This window comes from Bombyx mandarina, chromosome 08 (assembly GCF_030267445.1).
Source record: "Bombyx mandarina strain Sakado chromosome 08, ASM3026744v2".
Lineage (NCBI taxonomy): Eukaryota > Metazoa > Arthropoda > Insecta > Lepidoptera > Bombycidae > Bombyx > Bombyx mandarina.
Window position 1 is genome coordinate 689725 of NC_143215.1, and position 22073 is coordinate 711797.

The following is a 22073-nucleotide window of genomic DNA, read 5'->3' on the forward strand; positions in this document are numbered from 1 at the left end:
AAGCGCGCGGCGTGACGTCGCACTGCATGCGCATCATGAAAAGTCTGCCCATCTCTCTCTCGCACGGTCTAGCTTATGAGTGCAGTTGATACTAAGACGTGCATGTTTAAAAACATAAAATACTAATAAGGGATCTTTGTTGAATTTGACGGGAACACATTTGCCTGTTTCTAATAAATTAAAATTAGGGGTATTAAGAAGATAATTTGATGCAAAATCGAAGATTTCCTCTGGAACTATTTTAGACACATAGATAATAGTTTTACGCTGAAGTATAATCATAATTAATATGACAATACTTAAGACCATATAAACCTAATTGGGTCGCATTGTGGATACTATTAGTCTGTGTGAAACCAAGTTTAATTTAAGTTTATTATTTTAAATAATTTCAACAATCCTTAAAAGAGGTTGCGGAGCCAATTTAATTACTGTGATTACCTAACAAGGTCGTTTAGGTATCTCATGGAGAGATGATAACAAGGCCGTGTCCTTGTCTTATCTGTGTAGATCCTCGAGGGAGACGCATCAAGCTTACTGCATCTTCAAGCGTACGTCATAAAATATGTCTTCACACTGGTCTCCGTATAAAGCCTAACTGATCAAATAAGCCAATAGAGTAAACGAAGAACCCCAAGCTTTCAATGAAAAAGGAAAAAAAAATCTCCAAAGTATTATCATATTCGTATAATATTACTAGAAAGTCTATGGTATGCATGTGGGCAAATCCCACATTTACTGCTCCCTCGTATTTACGTGGGCCGGTTTCTGTTCAACTCTATCACGTTGCTAAAAGTAGAATGAGAAGACTTGAATGGCGTCGATTTAAAGTACTATCAAATATGATAAACACCTGTGTCCCTCATTTTGTGAATTTCTGGCACAATGAAACAAGCCCCGACATGATAGCATTTTAATACGGATTTAAATCAATATGAATACTGTCGAACTTAAAATCCTATACTTCACCTTGACTTCGAAAATTTTGAAAAAAAGCCGCTCCTCTCTTCTTATCTATTCATGACATCAACATGTCCCAAATTGACCTCGTCACTTCGTGATAGATGACTTACGCAACATAACGACTTCACGAGGTTGTGTATGGAAAATGAGTGCACCCCTTTTGCCATGTCATTGGATTTCCTCTTAATGGATAAGACACCCGATGTACTCATATTGAGTAGAGGTGCTCAAATCACGCAACCTGATACCAATTATTTTAACATGTACCTACTTACAGTGTGTTCACGACTGATTTCCCCCGATGAAAGTCATCAGGCGACCGGATTGGGTTACGATGCTGGTTTTTAAGAGCAACTAGCTGGCGGTGTATAGCGGTGTTCAAACCCAGCAGGCTAGTTTTGGTTCAGCAGGATATGTCGGAGCACCACGTTGAGTCATCTTTTCGCCTAGACTACTCCGCCGAACGGGCGTATGTTTAGGGTAAACCACGCGTATGGACGCAGTGTTTACCAGCAGCCTCCTACCTCTTTTGGGCTCTGTCTTGGGCGAGGATCGTAGGTTTGGTCCGGAGTCCAGAGAAATTGTTTAGTGTGTGGCCTCTTCCCCCTAGGCGTCGGGACCTCATAAGTAGAAAAAAAGGTGCCACCACCCTGCCTATTTTTGCCACGAGGCAGCAATGCATTCTGGCTTGAAGAGTGGGAAAACCGTCTAAACATTAAAAATTATAATATTCTCTATTATGTTTTCTAATCAAAGACAAAATCGTGACGCCATTTGAATTTTCATAATCTTTGATGTGTAAATAAAAATTCTATTTATTCAATGTTTTAAAACTAAGCGATTGCCTACTTGAATTCAGTTTGCGTTTGATACGAGAATACGTTAAACAAAAAAATGTCTGAGAAGTCGAGTGATTACTGTAAAGTTCCAACAAACGAATTATTAAGCAGTTTGGGTGAGTCTTTCGCGTTTGAAATACAAATAAGTTTGTTTTATACTCTTAAGAAGTCAGTAGACACCGCGATGAAGGCCGCATTTCCTCGAACCACACGCTACTTATCTAGTATCTAATATCTATAATAATGGCTTTGACTTCCTACTTTACTTGTTCATATTGCTTAGACAGCTGAGCGAGCTCCCGGTCTGCGTGGTATATCACAATGAATGCCGCAACAAACCTTGAGTCATCATACGACAATGAGACGTCAAACATAATCAAAGACCCATTGCAGCGCGTAACCGCTGTCCTACTATTAAAATTGAAACGAAAGACTGCTTCGTGACACAAACAGGCAATGTGGCTCACAATACTCATGGGAGCTTACGATGCGCCCTACTACCAATAAATACCGAATAGCGATCGCAATATTCTGGTATAATGCTCTCTCTGATCTTTAATCTCTGATCTTTAATTATGTATTTAATGCTCAGAATTACTGCTTACTGCAGTTCATCCTCCTAAGTCAACTTTCGCAACAATCACGGGTAAAGATCATGTGGGCCTATTCATGCTTAACATTATCTACTCATATTGGTATATTAAGTAGTGGTAGCAAGGTGTACTGTGACTACGGTCTAGCAAAGGTACATAGGTTATCCAGAATTCAGACTTAAAATGCTTTGAGGTGTGCTGTGAATTACCTACCCAATTAAAAATATATTAAAGATTGTTTGTTGCCCTTTACGGTCCAATTTTGTGGTTTTTGCGGTTTGCCCTGTCTACTAATATAGTACTAAAAAGTAGTAGTACGACCTGACTATGCCCTTATAATTATATGGGGCTATTCTGAGATAAAGCACTTGCAAATATAGATAAATGTATTATTTGTATGTACCCAATTCACACACAAAAAACTGAATACATACATTTAAAAAAAAAACTGTCTTTGAAACATTAACATGATTTTACCCGTACTTAGATATCATTCCATATCTCCATAATTTGACGATTACCCTACCTAATTCAGGCTGTCATATTTTTGTGACCCATGTCCCTAAGTCAGAATTCATAAATCTATCCGTTTTGACGGAGCGTACAGCCATATCTTTTGAATTACAACAATAAATAGACACGTTAGACCTTTAGTAGAATTAATAGGTATTTGTCTATAAAGTTGCCGTTTTACAATACTGACCATTTGAAATATATAATTTATGTAATTTTTTTTTTTCCTACCTATGCTGATAGCCTTGAGAGGCTATTTCAGCTTCGCCCTAACGTTAGTAGGTGAGCTCGCGGGGCTCAACCGGAGAGTTGCTAACACTGACCCTAGCAAGAGCAGTGCTTCGCAGAATCAGTGGGCTGTGTCTATGGGTTAGTTCGCTCGTCGAGCCCTTCGTCGCAAGCGACGGGTTCGACGAGGACGGTGACCGGTGTTTGTGGTGCCTAAAAGCACCGTTAATGGATCAGGAGGATCCGTAATGACGTGCTTTGGGCGACGTCGACGGTTTACCATTCGGTCTACTGGGTCGGGTATGTAATTTCCAGCGGCTACGATGAGAGGGTTCTCATGTCGTGCCGCCTTCTCAAAATGGCGCAGCGATGCCGACTGTAGATACTTACTAAAAGAGTCGAGCTACAGGTCATCGTGGAGATCCACATTCCTAAGGAACCATGGCGCTCCGACGGCTATCCTGCAGAATCGTGATTGAATAACCTGAAGGGATTTCAAGTGGGTGCGGGCTGCGTGAGCGAACACTACGCTTGCATACGTCATGACGGGGCGTATACAAGTTTTGTAGAGAGTTACCTTATTGTGGAGGGACAGTTGCTTCGACTACAAAGCATTGGATAGAGTCGTCCTAGTATAAACGCGGCGCGGTCGCGTACCCTTTTTATATGGGGACGGAATGTCATCCCTCTGTCGAGGGTGACGCCTAGATATTTGACCTTCGAGACCCACGGTATGGGCTGGCCAAAGAGAGTGATGGGACTAAAGGCGGAGGTGTTTGCGCGCCTACTACGGAGTGGGATGCTCGAAGTGATGTTCGGAGGGCGACCCCTTTTGAAGAGCACCGCTGCGCTTTTCGTGTAGTCGATGTCGATTCGCTACTTCCGGAACCACTGTCCCATGGTGGCTACTGCGATCTGGAGTCGCCGGTGAAGCAGCGACATCTTCCTACACGAGTAGTAGATAGCCGTGTCATCGGCGAAGAGCGCTAGATGGGTCTCCGGAGACCGGGGTATATCATTGATATACAAACTAAATAATAACGGGGAGAGCGCGGAGCCTTGCGGGACTCCGGCGGTCAGTTGACGGGGACGAGAACGAGTTCCCTCTACTCGATATCGAAACGAACGGTTCGACAAGAAGTCTCGTATGATGAGCACGAGTCTGTCTGGCACTCCCATCTTGTACAGTTTATAAATTAAACCGTTGTGCCAGACTTTGTCGAACGCCTTCGCGATGTCGAAGAAGAGGGCGCCGGTCGGGATTTGTTTACGCCTATTTAGTCCTATCAGGATGTGCTCCGTGAGGCGGTGCACTTGTTGTACGCACGAGTGTTTAGAGCGGAATCCGAACTGTTCGTCTATGAGAATTTTGTTCGCGGTAACAAAATCCCAGAAGCGTTTCCTAAGGAGCCATTCGTAAATTTTTCCTATCGTCGGGAGGAGACTAATCGGACGGTAACTAGAAGTTTCGTTTGTCGGTTTGCCCGGCTTATGTATACCGATAACGTCCGCTTCTTTCCACACCGCGGGAAAGATGCAGTGCGTCATAGCGGCATTTAAAATTGTAGCCAACATTGCTATCAGTTGGACTGGCAAGAGTTTTAGCGCGCGGTTGCGGATGCCGTCGGAGCCGGGTGCCTTCCTAGGTTGGAGGTTGTGGATCGCGTCTCTAACTTCGTCAGTGGTAATGGGGGGTAACGCGTCCGAGGGCGGCAAGGAAGCTCTGCGCTCGACCTCCCTGTCGACTAACTCGGTGTGTTCGGGGTCCACGTGTTGAGTGCTGGTGGTGCACTGCTCTTGCAATGCATCGGCCAGCAGCTCAGCCTTGTCATCGTCATCGAATGCCGGTGGTTGGCCTGAAGGGCGTACGAGGAGAGGCAGAGTAGCGGTAGTTTCGGATTTGAGAGTCCTAGCTAGTCGCCAGTATGCTTGGTGGGAGGGCGCGAGTTGTTCTAAATAACTATGCCAATTATCGTTACGCGCGTCGCTTAAGGAGTGGACTTCGCGTTGTAGACGACGCATCCAAATCCGGTTTGAATGCGTGGGAAGACGATCGTAGGCCGGATTGCCGCGTTCCTAACTCTTAAGAGATTCCTAAGATCGGGGGACAGTCTGATGCGGTGGAAGCTATCCTCCACATCGACTTCTTTTGAAGATCTAATGATCGCGGAAGAGATGTGATCGGTAATGATGTTTATGGATTCGACGGTGTCCTCGGGGGATAGATTCGAATCCGGGCCGTAAGGGAGGATTGGCGGAGCGGCTTCGGCTAGGCACGTGCCCAGCTTATTCCAATCCACCATGGTCCTCGTAACAGTGACTGGGTTGTGAGGGCGACCGAGCTGCATAACGACAGGTCGGTGGTCTGAGTCGAGCTCTGACAGTGCTTCGATGGAACGCAAGCGCAGAGTTACGTTCCTAAGCAATGCCAGGTCTATAGTGCTCGGACGGAGCGCGATGTTATACGGATAACATGTTGGAGTTGGGGGACCGACTACTTCAAAGGTGAGGTCGTCTATAAACGCGTCGAGACGCCTACCGTTAACGTTCGTACGATGGCAGTTCCACCTAGTGTGGTGGCAATTTAAATCGCCTGCCAGGATGACAGAGTCTCCCATGCCGAACAGTGACTCGATGTCACTGCTCAGAAGGGGCTTGTCCGGGGAGAGATAAACGGATGCGATGACGATCGGCTGGTGTCCCGTCAGCGAGATACGGCACACTGACGCCTCGATATGTGAGAGCGAGGGAGTATCGAGAGGGACAACGTGCAGGGCCCGCCTATAGTAAATGGCAGTCCCGCCTTTGGAGGCGGTGAGTCTGTCATTCCTAACCATGACGTAATTCGCGACTTTCGGGTCACGACGCGAGGGCTTCAGACAGGTTTCCTGCACTAATAGAATACCTACAAGATTGTCGCGGAGGAATTCGCGGTCGCGGTTTCCCTATCTCTAACGCAATCTAACGTTGCGTGATCACCGAGGCACTTCACGCAGCGGGGACGCGCGTGGCAATTACGCGCCGAGTGGCCATAGAGCTGACATCTGTAGCACTGCCCGGGAGTGCCACGCTTATGGGGGGCTTCGATTGAGATCCCGGATAGGCCGCAGATTGTCGTGAGACATGCGATCTTCTTTTTGGCCTCCGGGGTGGGTTCTAGCGCTACTAGAATCATGTTGTAGGGCTGCTTGCCCCGCCCACTGTGCATCCGGTGCACACTAACTAGCGGGAGGGACTGAGCGGTCAGATCCTCCTTAATGTACTCGATATCTAGCTCTTTTGGGACTCCGCGTATTACTACGCGGAGCTCGCGGTCCTCCTGAAGATCATAGGTGTGAAAACCTATGTTCTCCTTTCGGAGGTATGAAGAGAGGGCCCTATGGTCGCCCGGCGTTGCGACCTTTATCTGAATCCCATGCGCGACGTTACGCGCATGGGTATAATTAATTTTATTTGCCTGAAGAGCCTGGGAAACGCGGTTCCACGCAGTTTTTTCCTGGAGAATCAGCGGGGGCGGGGCAGCTACTTTAGGAGCGGGCGCGGGTTTGGGACGCGGCGGTGGGGTTACACGGCGAGCGGAGTCCGACTCCGGTGTCACGACTACCTGCGGGCGGGAGGCGGTCGCGGATTTAGTCTGCTTCGTCGTGGAGCTCCGGGACTCCACGGCGCGAGTACGCTTTTTACCGCGCGTTACGGTTTGGAACCCATCCGAAGTTCCAGGCTGAGGGCTTGACGCGGATTCGAAATCCATCTCCGATTCGGTATCGGAGCCTGAACTCGAAACGATCGAGGTCGCGACGGACGAAACGCGCGATGACGTAGTCGACGCGGGCGCGGGGGTGGGGGTAGTGTTAGGCGCTTCGTGAGTCGCATCGTCGGAACGTGCGCTCGAACTTAACGCGGCGGCGGGGGGCGCGCGGCGTGCCTCCGAGGCACGGTTGAAATACGCGGCGACGGACGCGGGGGGGGGGGAGGGATTGCCACGGGAGGCCCTATAGGCTAATTTATGTAATATAGGCAATGAGTTCTTATAAACGACATAGCCCAAAGGATTGCGACGTTGAAGTGGCAGTGGGCAGGACACATTGCTCGTAGAACGGATGGTCGTTGGGGCCACAAATTTCTTGAGTGGCGACCGCGTACCGGAAGACGTATCGTAGGTAGGCCTCCCACAAGATGAACCGACGATCTATCGAGGTTCGCGGGGATCCGCTGGATGCAGGCAGCGCAGGACCGGTCTTTGTGGCGAGGCTTGGAGAGGCCTATGTCCAGCAGTGGACGTCTGTGGGCTGATAAGAAGAAGAAGGCAATTACTTCTAAATTCGTATGAACTTTATTTTAAAAATATCGAATTCTATTTGCATATTCAGAGATATGTTATTATCTCCATATTTTTTACAGATCAATAAAAGGGGTTGTATTCTTGTGATTCTATTCCAAAATATACATTATTTTCAGAACGTACAGTCCCATCGCACTACGGATATGGAGTCCGACACATACAGTTCGTTATATTTTTACTGTGCATGACCGTTGCGTTCATAGCGCGCAGCCATCTTGGAGTCACGATAGTAGCCATGACGAATATATCTCAGAAGAATGTAACAAACGAAACTTTAATAAATGTAACAGAGCAGATTGATAGAAATAGTAATTTTAGTGAAGCTGAATTCATTGGCATCAGCGAAACAGATGAATTAAATAATAATACCGAAGCTAAAAACAGTACTTCGAAGCACAAAGTAAGAACAATAAATAATTTTATTTCAGTTTGCGTGTAGGGTTTCATTGTTAATTCGTATTTTTAACTGTAGGAGTATTCTAGGACAAGCATCTTGTCTATTTCTGCCACTATGACGCCAAGTAGGCCCCGAGCTTGCTTACCCATATCATGTGGGCAACAAAAAAGGGGGTAAGCTGATCTACTTATCTAGAAGCAAAAAGAAAACCCACACAAACTCATATATATTTGCCTTCTTCATTCAGCTGTAAAGTTTCAGGTTTATGATTGGGATATGAGTATACAAGAAATGGTGCTGGGAGCGTTCTTCACTGGCTATTGCATAGGTATGATACCGAGTGGAATTCTGAGCCAACGATGCGGTGGTAAAATTTCATTCCAATTTTCACTACTGATTAACGGCATTACGAGTATTGTCACACCATGGTTAGTGGAATGGGTGAGTTTTATTTTATTTTATTACCTTTGTAGGCAGACGAAAATACGGCCCACCTGATGGTAAGTGGTCACCGTCGCTCATGGACGTCAGCAATGCCAAGGGCAGAGCCAAGCCACTGCCTACCATTGTAAGCCGCTGCCTACCATTCCAAGTTCGGAATTATTTATTAGTGAAGTCTTCAGAAAATTAAACTTTTGTATATCTCACGGTGAGTGAGCTGCAGTGTTTGATATCAATTTTAAAATCTTGCTTAGTTATTATGCACAGCACAGAAGCTGAGTTTTTTACCTTTTTGAAGAATCGGTTACATTATTGTTTTAGGAAAACATTATGTATCGTGACTCTGACGTAAATATCGTCAACCCTGTTCATCAATTAAATAGTCTCTTTCGTAATTACTAGCGCAAGGTGCCATTATTCTTTATAATATCTATCCAGATTATATACATCATAAATGGTGTAACTATTTACCTTATCAGATCAGAGAAAATCAATTGTGGATTTACAGAAATTACCACAGACTTCAGTCAGTACAGTTAAATACCACTTCGAAAACAGGTGTTGCGATATTGAATGTTGATACCTGTTTATTTCAGGGAGGTTGGAAAGCAGTATGTGGCTGCCGCTTCCTCCAAGGAATTTCCCAATCTGGAACTTACCCTAGCATCCAGTCTTTATTAGCTAAATGGGTTCCCGCAAATGAATTAGGAGCTTTCACCAGTTATATCTATACAGGTAATTTTACATAAATCAGCGGCTATACATTTGTCAGTCCTGATGTGGCTAAATCCTTTTATCACACGGACAGAAAAAATAAAACAGACCTTAACAGACCATTAGGTCCATTATAAAACAGACTAACCTTGTTTTCCGAAGTGAGCACCAATGTTCTGTATCATAATAGCTACCTTTAAAAGTGAGATGATGAATAATGAAATTGAATTGAAAAATTAATATTCATAAAATCTATACTTTTTCGTTGCATAGGAACAACACTGGGTACAGTAATAGGATTTCAACTGGGTGGATTCTTAGCAGAGAGTCGGTGGGGCTGGCCTGCTACGTTCTGGGTAGTTGGAATACTTTGTATACTGTGCTCAATCATTATGACCATCTTCGGGGCAGCGTCTCCAAATGACCACAAGAGCATTAGCGAGGAGGAGAAAATGTTTATCTTTGGAGATCGTAGTGATAAGCTTATAAAAGTAAGTAGTTTCCGCAATAAGCAATCAATATCTGATGATACAGGTCGATTAACGCTCGTCATCCCAGATCTTTATTTAAATGCTAAATTAAAAAGAAGACAACACTAAAAATTGCTGCTTTTCAACTGCTTTTGAAAAAGAAACGATCGACAAGCGACTTTCTCAACTATAAAATCAACTGAAGAGTTTATTCTGAATGTATGTATATAGAATATAGATGGTTTGTTCTACCGCCAAATAATGTGTTCGGAGCATATTATTTGAAGGTTGGAGCAGCGGTTCTTCCTAAAGTGATGTTCGTACAAGCCGGTCCCTTCACCTAGTGCACACGTGCTCACATTGAGGATCCCCAATGGTATATGGTATAGTAGGTCCCAATAGCCCAGTGACATGACTGTACTCCTGCATTCCTGCTGTCAATGAGCTCTTCTACCATCATGTCGTGACATCTACACAAATATTTAAACTGAAACGTATATAATGTATTTTAGAACAAGTCGGTTTTAAATATAAAAATATAGTCACTTAAACGATATTAAAATCTCAAGATCAACTAAAAGCTCAAATCTACCGAACCCATTCCGAACTTCGGGAATCCTGTTAAAGCCTTTTAATGTGAACCTATTCGGCTGAGATGCTTTTTTTCAGTCCTTAGAACAGTTTTTACAACTTCTAGCGTAATAAAAAAGTTCCCTGGAAATCTATAATTACATCGAAGCCGATTTGGGCGACCTACGTCTCTAACATTAGCAGCGGCTGTACGTTTATATTCTTCCTGACGCAAGTTCCTTCGTACATCCATTATATACTTGGAAATGATGTTATGAAAGTAAGTTTAATTTGTATTTAAAATAACTTAAAGAGTACATAGTGCCAGTAAGGGTTTGTGGGTTTTATGCAAAATCAATTATTGGAACACATGCTACATATGAAACAAGAATAAGTGCACAAAGATATTTGCTATACTGATGGGAAACCATGATTATGCAAGCGTACGTAATAAGGTACCATATAATGGTAATCATGAGACTCAATCATTACTTTAACTTGATTCATATCTCATGAAAAGTTATAATTTAGAATCAGAGATAACGAATGATAAAGTGGATCTGACTGCTAACAATAAGAAACAGGTATGCGATCCCAATTTACGTCCAATTTTACTACTTCTCACATCATTAGTTATAGTTATAGCATCACAGTTATGTATTTTCGTATCAAATTCTACTTAAAAGTGGCAGAGGGTGTTGCAAGCTCGAATTGTTTGGAGCCAATCCACCCGATTTTTAAATAATTTAGATCTCAGTTTGACGAGTAGAATAACCGCCCAATGAAGCTGTGACTTCATTATCAAGTCTCAAATAGAGCATTAATTTTGTAGATCAATTATAGGTTCCGGTCAGAGTTTTAAATTTGGGCTAATCATAGAATGTCTTACTTTCAATTACAAGAGGCCAATATATGATTTTAACATAATAATACATAATAATACGGCTCAATTACTTGAGCTATTTAGCGTATAGCTCTGTATAGACATTTCATAAGTCTATATAGACATTTTGTATGCTTATATCCTAGGGTACCGCGTTGGTACATAGTTGGGCCCTCACCTGTAACATAGTACAAAGTGGTTCCACAATTGTTTGTAGAAAGTTGTACAATTTTTCATAATTTATGGAATAATTTATGGAAAAAAAAAGTAGGCAGCGGTTTGGTTCTACCCCTGGCATTGCTGAAGTCCATGGGCGACGGTAACCACTCACCATCAGGTGGGCCGTATCCTCGTCTGCTTACAAGGGCAATAAAAAAAAAACCAATCGAATTCTAAGTTTCTTACCGATTTTTCTCAGTTGGTAGTCAATATTATGAGAAAGCGCCTTACGAGATACCTATTAGAATAAAGACTTTTCATATTCATTCTTATCTTCTATAAATATATAGTTACAATTCTACTGTACGTATGTATGTCTTTGAACTCCTTCTAAGCGGCTGGAACGATTTGAATGATTTTTTTTTTAATGTGCATTTGAGTGGCGCCCTGGATAGCTTTGATTCACAAATCAGTCCAGCAGATGGTACTGCAGTCGGTATCTAGGTTATTTATCTATACTGCAACTAAACGGCTGGATTGACTTAAATACATTTTTGTGTATGCATTCACAGGACAACGTCTGTCGGGTCCGCTAGTTATCTCTAAATATTCAGTAAAAGATACTTTATTGTGTTTATTATGTTGTGTTGTTTATTATGCTGTTTGAAAGCACTAAGCTTAGTCGTACCATTACCTAACTCAAAAGATTTTGGCCTTTTTAATCTTTGCGTAAAATGGGCATGTGTTACAAACCTTTCATTTTTATTTCAGAGTGGGCTTTTATCTTCTCTTCCATACATAGCGAGTTTATTCACAAGCGTGGGTTTTGGTATTTTATCGGATTATTTAACGAACAATAATATTCTCAGCACCAAAACTGCAAGACGTATAAGCAACAGTTTTTGTGAGTAGCATAACGCTTGTTCAATCTGATTCTTGTTCAATTCTATTTTTTTTTTTTTTGGAACGAAGTTCCTTATGCGACTACGCGGAGGGGTACCCTGACCGGAAAAAAACATCCGTAACGTAAGATTTTTAGTAGTAATGCACATAGAGTACGACTTAACTCTGTAATAACGTACAAAAAATAGCATTTTTTTTTATCATACTTTGCCTACGATCTCAGAGCGTTCGTTTGCGCATTACACTAACTCTTATGCAAACAACTGTGAATGAAGTGTACCACAATAAGTTAGCACGTAACCAAATGACCGTGGGTTGTTACGAAACCTCCAGTTTTATTTTCTTTATACCTCGAATAGAACTTAAAATTAATATTTTTATAATAAGGAACTTCGTTCTTAACCGGTGTCCCACGACACCACATATTTATTTATTTTATTTCTTAGGTGTGTCGGCGAGCTCAGGACCCACCTAGTGTGAAGTGGTTACCGGAGCCCATAGACACCTAGGACTTAAATTCCGCCACCTACCTCGAGACATAAGCTGTTCTAAGTCTCAGTTTTAAAATTACCAGGTTTTATTAACCTGTATTTGGTTTTTTTCTCATTTATGATATATTAGTGAGCCCGCACGAGTAGCTACCACCACCCTGCCTATTTCTGCCGTGAATTAGTAATGTGTTTCTGTTTGAAGTGCGGGGCAGCCGTTGTACTGTACCGCTGAGACTTACAACTCCTGTCGCAAGGTGGGTGGCATTTACGTTGTGGTACGTGTGGTGTACGGGCTCAGATAGCCACTTAATATAAGGTGAATTGTGAGCCCGTCCAAATATTTAAGCAATACATAAAAACTAAAAAAGGAAGACTAGAGTTGTTTGCTCTTTAACTCCTAGTGAATTTCGTGTATGGAATGCTGTTACTCATCTTTTATTTTTATTTTTTTATTGCTTAGATGGATGGACAATCTCACAGCCCACCTGATTTTAAGTGGTTACTGGAGCCCATAGACATCTACGACGTAAATGCGCCACCAACCTCGAGCTATAAGTTCTAAGGTCTCAGTATAGTTACAACGGTTACCCCCACCCTTCAAACCGAAACGCATTACTGCTTCACGGCAGAAATAGGCGGGGCGGTCGTACCTACCCGTGCGGACTCCCAAGAGGTCCTACCACCAGTAATTACGCAATAATTTTTGCGGGTTTGATTTTTATTACACGATGTTATTCCTTCACCGTGGAAGTCAATCGTGCACATTTTTTGAGTACGTATTTCATTAGAAAAATTGGTACCCGCCTGCGGGATTCGAACACCGGTGCATCGCTACATACGAATGCACCGGACGTCTTATCCTTTAGGCCACGACGACTTCATCTTCGTAGTTAGTCGATTTTTATTGTATTGTTTCAATGTAAGATAGTTCGAACCTGAATCAATAATTATCTACTTCAAAGTCAAAGTTATGAAAGCGGTTCTCACTAGTGCAGACTCACGGTTACGCATTATCAGCTCATTAAGTCTTCGGACATCAACCAATTTACACGAACTTGATTTTTTTTTCAGCACAAGTTGGCATATCGTTGTCCTTGTTCATGTCCACCGTTGTGACTAGCACGGAGTTAGTAGTAACATGCCTCGTGATTGCCATGGGATGTCAAATGGGAGTACACACTGGATGGATGGTAATATTATGTTTTATCTTTCTGATCAATGTGATAAAACCTGTTGCATTATTTCTCATTCATTTGCATATTATGCATTTATGTACATAAAAATACTTTGCATTCTCAATAACTAGCATGATAGTGCCAGTGATGCTTTTGAGACGGAAAGGAAACGCAATCGAATCAAATAGCATTTTACTCATGGTATGACCAGTGACGGATTTTTTAGGCTTGATGCCGCCCCATGCCCTGTTTATCGCACTGCCCTTAATGTTAGAATAAATTATATTAATTTTGACCCAATATTTTTATTTTAAATTTAAAATGTTATTTGTTTTTAATAATCTGAACGTATTTTCAAAGGAGACTGTCTTTACTGATTTTCGAATCTAAAATTTGGGCAATTAAAAATTTTTGCCGTCCCTCAAACCATGGCGCTGCCCTAGGCCCGCCCCTCATGAGCCTAGGCGTGCAAAATTATAATTTTCGTAATTACTTGTGGTAGGACCTCTTGTGAGTCCGCACGGGTAGGTACCACCACCGCGCCTATTTCTGCCGTGAAGCAGTAATGCGTTTCGGCTTGAAGGGCGGGGCAGCCGTTGTAACTATACTGAGACCTTAGATCTGACATCTCAAGGTGGGTGGCGCATTTACGTTGTAGATGTCTATGGGCTACAGTAACTACTTAACATCAGGTGGGCTGTGAGCTCGTCCACCCACCTAAGCAATAAAAAAAACCGTCACTGGGTACGACACGCAATATAGAACAATTTAAAATCAAATAATGAGCGAGAATCAACGATCTCGAAGAAATAGGTGTGATGGGGGGATTTGCTTAGGATTAGGACTTCACCAAGTGCGGACTTACTAAAACGACATGTATTTATGCTAAACCTTGTTGAGTTACAAAATTTAAGCATAAATCCATATATTATTACACTATTGTTATCCGTCTGTTTCAAGGTAAGTAGAACCATTACCATAATAGATTCGAGAATGACCTAGAGTAATGAAGCTAAACTGAGAGCCAACAGTCGTGTATGACTGGTCCTAGGAAATAGAGATGAATTTCGCCCAAATGGCGGAACATGTCGTTCTAAAAAAATTGATGCTAAAGACATTTCGAGAACATACGGAATGAAACATAAATAGAACTAAAATAATCGCAGAGATTACGATCGTACGGTGTATCAAAAAGTCAAAGAAGAGTTTTGGTTTTTTTTTTTTTATTGCTTAGATGGGTGGACGAACTCACAGCCCACCTGGTGTTAAGTGGTTACTGGAGCCCATAGACATCTACAACGTAAATGCGCCACCCACTTCAAGATATAAGTTCTAAGGTCTCAGTATAGTTACAACGGCTACCCCACCCTTCAAACCGAAACGCATTACTGCTTCACGGCGGAAATAGGCGGGGTGGTGGTACCTACCCGTGCGGACTCCCAAGAGGTCCTACCACCAGCAATTAAACTTACTCTTACTCATACATATATTATATATCTTACATAATCAACTATTATTTTATGTCATGTCATTCATGTCGCTAGCCATCGTCTAAAACATCGTCATCCATGTAAAATGGTTTGGTAATTTATCGTAAGAAAAACATTTTTCAGGTGAATCAAATAGATCTGGCACCGAATTACACCGGAGCTGTGATGACTATTGGAAACTCAATGGCGACTTTTTTCATTCAGCTGATGCCGTTCATGATCTCCAACATTGTGATTCACGTGGTCTGTAGTATTTTTATTAATTTATAATAATGAAATTAAATATTGCCATTGCAATCCAGAAGCCTAGAAAAAGTTAAAATAATTACCTGCTTATATAGCACACTTCTTGGTTCTTCATTTTCATCATTACATTAAAAGGTAGAAAAGCACACGTCCTATTAACTAGTGGGTGATTACCGTCATTCATGGCCTTCAAGTATATCAAAGGTGAAGTTGTTGTCTTCCACTGAAATGTAGGATATTGGTATTCACCCGAGTGAGGTAAAAATACGCCCTGCCGCTAGTAAAAGAAAAACCACTAGTAAAAGCAAAAATTATCTTACACTTATTAATATTACTTGCAAAATAATTTTCCGAACGTTTGACCTGTCGCATCAGATCTGCAATGGCGCTAGTAGGCTAAATAGGCACCCAGCCTAATTTACTTCTTTAATATTTCGGTACATGCTCTTAGCTATGAAAAATGGATGCATACATTCGGTTTATTTCCGGTCCATTTAACTCTTGCCGAAAGCTCCACCCGTTTGTTTTTATGTTTGTTTGTAAACCATAATGTATGCTTCCCGTTTGTTGTGGGGCTTAAAGCTGTGTGCGTCTCACGAAAAGTTCCCGTGTAAAATGTAATGAAATGCCTTCCGGGGCGCACTTATTATAATCATTATATTTTCGGCTCATGGACGAGCATGGAGTTTTGAATGAAACTGTCAGCTTTATACTGCCAGTCAGCTGATGTCACTTCTTATTGCGTGTACATACATATTCTTTCAATTCGACTCACTTCTCAAATCAAACTCAAGATCTCCAAACGGTACATCTCTTATTTTAATAAGAGCATTTAATAAACTTTATGATTCACCAGTACTTTTTAAAAAATAAAATCAATATTTAGTTTTTGTAATTAGTAAATGAAAAAATTATATTTACTTACGAACAAAAAATATTTATTAAAATTTCTAATTATCAGTTTTTATCGCTTTTAAGCACCGGCTCACTTAAAGGTAGGTTAAGAAACAAATGTGCGGACCAATTTAATACCAGCAAACATAATACTCATATCTTAATCAGATCTACTATTTAACTAACCGGCTATTGGACCAAGCCGCCAACCTATTGGTCAGATCTTGATGACGTAGATATTCATGTCACGATGATACCTTATATCTGAAGATTGATTAATCGCTCGAAGGGTTCTTCTGTGGAATCACGCTGCTGAGTTGTGTTTGTATTTTAAGATGCGGAAGTGCTACTTAGCGATAAACTGCTTAAGGAAATGAAGGAGAAAATCAAATTAAGGGTCATTGATTGCTTGGAAATGACGCAGTAGATATAGGAAATGTTATTAGTTTTAAAAGTCCTGTTGAATATAATTTTGATAAACAATCAATATTGAGCGATGTAGCATTGCTTACTAATTTTGTACAGTATTTTCAAAACAAGGATCCTTTTGTACAGCTTTGTAGTTACATACTATTTTCGTTGGCATTATATTATGATTAGATATAAACTAACACCCGGTTGAAATTTAATCTATTTTATATATAGTACATTGTACAAAACATAGATATGCAAGTGATTTCAACAAGACAAACAATAGGAAAAGTCAAAAACAAACTCGGTTCTTTCATTAGAGACGAGTCAAAAGAAACAGACTCGCTGCATTTCGCTGCATATTTTTTGGCTTTCAAAACTCTAAACAAAGAACGTTACTCGATCCCCATGTGCTTCTCGCTTTGTTTTCCTATTATCTCTATTCGCAAATGGATGTTTTGAAAGAAGCACAGCCCTGGGATCTTGATCAATGGATTAGGTGCGCGTTTGACGTGTTTAGTAGGAAGCTATTTGGATTATAGCTCCCCAGTTAAATGGGGTAATCGGGCTTGTTGGGAGATTTTCTGTACTGGGGTATTAAGTGAAAAAAGTCGCAGGAGATCGAACTATTTTACTATTTAGATGGAATTTTTTTTTATAGCATTTATTAAGTGACAAAATTACAAGTAACCAATATAATAATAATAAATCAGATAGGGATGAAAAACAATCAATTATTAGTTATACGTTTGGTTGTGGAAACTTCATTTTTCTGTCTTTTAAGACAGATTTAAACACATGTATAACTTAGAAAACAGTAATATATTCTGGTCTTACTGTCGTAAAACTCATTTCTCTTTACTTTTCAGCGGAATTTAATTCAATGGCGCATTTGTTTTGGCATAGTAGCAGCTTGGACATTAGTAGGAAATGCCGTTTTCGTCATTATGATGTCAGCTGAGAAACAGCCTTGGAATGATTATGCCGGTATATAAATGTTGGTTTTTACATTGATTTACGTGAACAAAATAATTTGGGGCTCTTCGAATGGTAAATTGGTTCCGAGGCCAATAAACTTCACACTTCATACGTTATCACTTAGTTTTGTCTCAGAAAGAATCACGTAGGTTCCAATAACTAAATTTTAATGAAACAGAACTTCATTATTCACAATAGCTTACGCAGATCAAGAACAGAATAATCGAGCAACGGTTCAAGCATCTAGAATACGAAATCAATTCAAACTTTATTTCAACAATCCAACCCAAGAATATCTATGAAACCACTACTACCAGGAAATTGTTAAATTTACAATTAGGCCATGAGCTCTGAAAATCATCTAATACAAAAATTAAATAACCTGTAAAAATAGGACCTAGATTGTTAGCGTGGCAATTAATACATTTAACAAATAATTCGTTTCAAAATTTCAGATATCAGTACAGATGAGGAAAAGAACGAACATGAAAATAATGTCATTGTAAAGAAATAAAAAATAAACGAACTTGCAAATAAACTATAAAATTGAATGTTTATGATTAATAAAATCATGGATTAATAAAAAATGTAGGTTGAACAAGCGCCTTAAGTTTGAAAATACAAATTAATTATTAACATAAAATGTTTTTTTGATACTTTTGCGGGTATAATAATATTATATAAAATAATATTAGTATATAATATTTTAAGCATATTAAGCTATAATAAGCATAATATATAGGTTTCTGTAATATTTAGTAATTTAAGCTAAGCAAAATACAATCCAGCCAGCACAAGTTTAAACAGAAACATAAATATATCTAAATTTTCTGCTATTGAGACGGCACAAAGTAATTTGGAAGAGTGTTACACGAAAATAATGGCCGACCTTGAGGTTGAACTTCATACTGGAGGGCTTACGAGGGATACAATTTCCAAGGTAGCAGAGAAACTCCGAACATTCTGGGAGGTTTTATTCTCCATGTCGAAACTTCTTCGACAGATTGGTGAGTGCACTCAGTTGGTTGATGCGATTGAAACTAGACATTTCCGAAAAGACTTTATCTTTGTGGGAGTTCTTGAAGTTGAAAAGAAGGTTCCACAGCTGCCATTTTGGCACATTGGTATTTCGCAGAATCTGGGCCTTAACATAGATTCTACACTCGACAGGAAAGCTCAAGCATCTAACGTAAAGAATACCTCTGATATTCTTCATGTTTAGTATCGCCTCAAGAATTTTTTACGATCACAGACAGACTATTCTGACACAATTATTCTTTGATAATTGATTACGGTGATACGTATTATTTTTCATTGAATGCAGACTTTCTTACTAAATTTGATCGTCTTCTTAATAACTGCATTCGATTTATATTTAATCTTCATAAATATGATCGTATATCTTCCTATCGTGCTCAATTAAAACTGCTAATTATTCTTATTAGGTATTAAGTATCAAATCCGTCAATCTAGATAAATACATGAGCTGTAATAAATAAAGAAATAAATAAAATATGACAAAAAGGAAACCATGTTTTTGCATTTTCCCCACATACTTAAATTTCTTTATCAAAACTTTTAAGTTTTATATTCGATGTTTCTTTAAGCATCCTGTAATGATAAGATCACTTTATGTGTCACGTCGGGTTAAGGCCTTTCTCCCGGACCCTCAAATTTCGAAGTCGAGACGCTGAATTTAAAGTTGTTAATTTTAGTTTTTTTTTTTCCCTACCTATGCTGATAGCCTTGAGAGGCTATTTCAGCTTCACCCTAACGTTAGTAGGTGAGCTCGCGGGGCTCAACCGGAGAGTTGCTAACACTGACCCTAGCAAGAGCAGTGCTTCGCAGAATCTACCACCGGATCGGAAACGCGACCCACTGAGAAGATCCGGCGAGAAACTCAGTGGGCTGTGTCTATGGGTTAGTTCGCTCGTCGAGCCCTTCGTCGCAAGCGACGGGTTCGACGAGGACGGTGACCGGTGCTTGTGGTGCCTAAAAGCACCGTTAATGGATCAGGAGGATCCGTAATGACGTGCTTTGGGCGACGTCGACGGTTTACCATTCGGTCTACTGGGTCGGGTATGTAATTTCCAGCGGCTACGATGAGAGGGTTCTCATGTCGTGCCGCCTTCTCAAAATGGCGCAGCGATGCCGACTGTAGATACTTACTAAAAGAGTCGAGCTCCAGGTCGTCGTGGAGATCCACATTCCTAAGGAACCAAGGCGCTCCGACGGCTATCCTGCAGAATCGTGATTGAATAACCTGAAGGGATTTCAAGTGGGTGCGGGCTGCGTGAGCGAACACTACGCTTGCATACGTCATGACGGGGCGTATACAAGTTTTGTAGAGAGTTACCTTATTACGGAGGGACAGTTTGCTTCGACTACAAAGCATTGGATAGAGTCGTCCTAGTATAAACGCGGCGCGGTCGCGTACCGTTTTTATATGGGGACGGAATGTCATCCCTCTGTCGAGGGTGACGCCTAGATATTTGACCTTCGAGACCCACGGTATGGGCTGGCCAAAGAGAGTGATGGGACTAACGGCGGAGGTGTTTGCGCGCCTACTACGGAGTGGGATGCTCGAAGTGATGTTCGGAGGGCGACCTCTTTTGAAGAGCACCGCTGCGCTTTTCGTGGGGTTGATGTCTATTCGCCACTTCCGGAACCACTGTCCCATGGTGGCTACTGCGATCTGGAGTCGCCGATGAAGCAGCGACATCTTCCTACACGAGTAGTAGATAGCCGTGTCATCGGCGAAGAGCGCTAGATGGGTCTCCGGAGACCGGGGTATATCATTGATATACAAACTAAATAATAACGGGGAGAGCGCGGAGCCTTGCGGGACTCCGGCGGTCAGTTGACGGGGACGAGAACGAGTTCCCTCTACTCGATATCGAAACGAACGGTTCGACAAGAAGTCTCGTATGATGAGCACGAGTCGGTCTGGCACTCCCATGATGTACAGTTTATAAATTAAACCGTTGTGCCAGACTTTGTCGAACGCCTTCGCGATGTCGAAGAAGAGGGCGCCGGTCGGGATTTATTTACGCCTATTTAGTCCCATCAGGATGTGCTCCGTGAGGCGGTGCACTTGTTGTACGCACGAGTGTTTAGAGCGGAATCCGAACTGTTCGTCTATGAGAATTTTGTTCGCGGTAACAAAATCCCAGAGGCGTTTCCTAAGGAGCCGTTCGTAAATTTTTCCTATCGTCGAGAGGAGACTAATCGGACGGTAACTAGAAGTTTCGTTTGTCGGTTTGCCCGGCTTATGTATACCGATAACGTCCGCTTCTTTCCACACCGCGGGAAAGATGCAGTGCGTCATAGCGGCATTTAAAATTGTAGCCAACATTGCTATCAGTTGGACTGGCAAGAGTTTTAGCGCGCGGTTGTGGATGCCGTCGGAGCCGGGTGCCTTCCTAGGTTGGAGGTTGTGGATCGCGTCTCTAACTTCGTCAGTGGTAATGGGGGGTAACGCGTCCGAGGGCGGCAGGGAAGCTCTGCGCTCGACCTCCCTGTCGACTAACTCGGTGTGTTCGGGGTCCGCGTGTTGAGTGCTGGTGGTGCACTGCTCTTGCAGTGCATCGGCCAGCAGCTCAGCCTTGTCATCGTCATCGAATGCCGGTGGTTGGCCTGAAGGGCGTATGAGGGGAGGCATAGTAGCGGTAGTTTCGGATTTGAGGGTCCTAGCTAGTCGCCAGTATGCTTGGTGGGAGGGCGCGAGTTGTTCTAGATAACTATGCCAATTATCGTTACGCGCGTCGCTTAAGCGGGAGTGGACTTCGCGTTGTAGACGACGCATCTGAATCCGGTTTGAATGCGTGGGAAGACGATCGTAGGCCCGGATTGCCGCGTTCCTAACTCTTAAGAGATTCCTAAGATCGGGGGACAGTCTGATGCGGTGGAAGCTGTCCTCCACATCGACTTCTTTTGAAGATCTAATGATCGCGGAAGAGATGTGATCGGTAATGATGTTTATGGATTCGACGGTGTCCTTGGGGGATGGATTCGAATCCGGGCCGCAAGGGAGGATTGGCGGAGCGGCGTTGGCTAGGCACGTGCCCAGCTTATTCCAATCCACCATGGTCCTCGTAACAGTGACTGGGTTGTGAGGGCGACCGAGCTGCATAACGACAGGTCGGTGGTCTGAGTCGAGCTCTGACATTGCTTCGATGGAACGCAAGCGCAGAGTTACGTTCCTAAGCAATGCCAGGTCTATAGTGCTCGGACGGAGCGCGATGTTATACGGATAACATGTTGGAGTTGGGGGACCGACTATTTCAAAGATGAGGTCGTCTATAAACGCGTCGAGACGCCTACCGTTAACGTTTGTACGATGGCAGTTCCACCTAGTGTGGTGGCAATTTAAA

The 22073-nt window shown here is 42.2% G+C and overlaps 1 protein-coding gene across 2 annotated transcripts; it reads left to right on the forward strand.

Annotated features, from left to right (window-relative positions):
• Positions 1-1822: 1822 nt before the first annotated feature.
• LOC149502399 (putative inorganic phosphate cotransporter) lies at positions 1823-18343 on the forward strand. Of its 2 annotated transcripts, none has more exons than XM_089728971.1 (11): positions 1823-1918; positions 7595-7878; positions 8131-8316; positions 8913-9051; positions 9304-9521; positions 10198-10350; positions 11884-12016; positions 13578-13696; positions 15295-15414; positions 17592-17709; positions 18156-18343. In XM_089728971.1, the coding sequence occupies exons 1-11, from the start codon at positions 1858-1860 to the stop codon at positions 18212-18214; spliced, it is 1590 nt and encodes a 529-aa protein (XP_089585097.1). In that variant the 5' UTR covers positions 1823-1857; the 3' UTR covers positions 18215-18343. The 2 variants fall into 2 exon arrangements, with proteins under 2 accessions (XP_089585097.1, XP_089585098.1); XM_089728972.1 differs by having other exon boundaries at positions 8137-8316.
• Positions 18344-22073: the final 3730 nt, after the last annotated feature.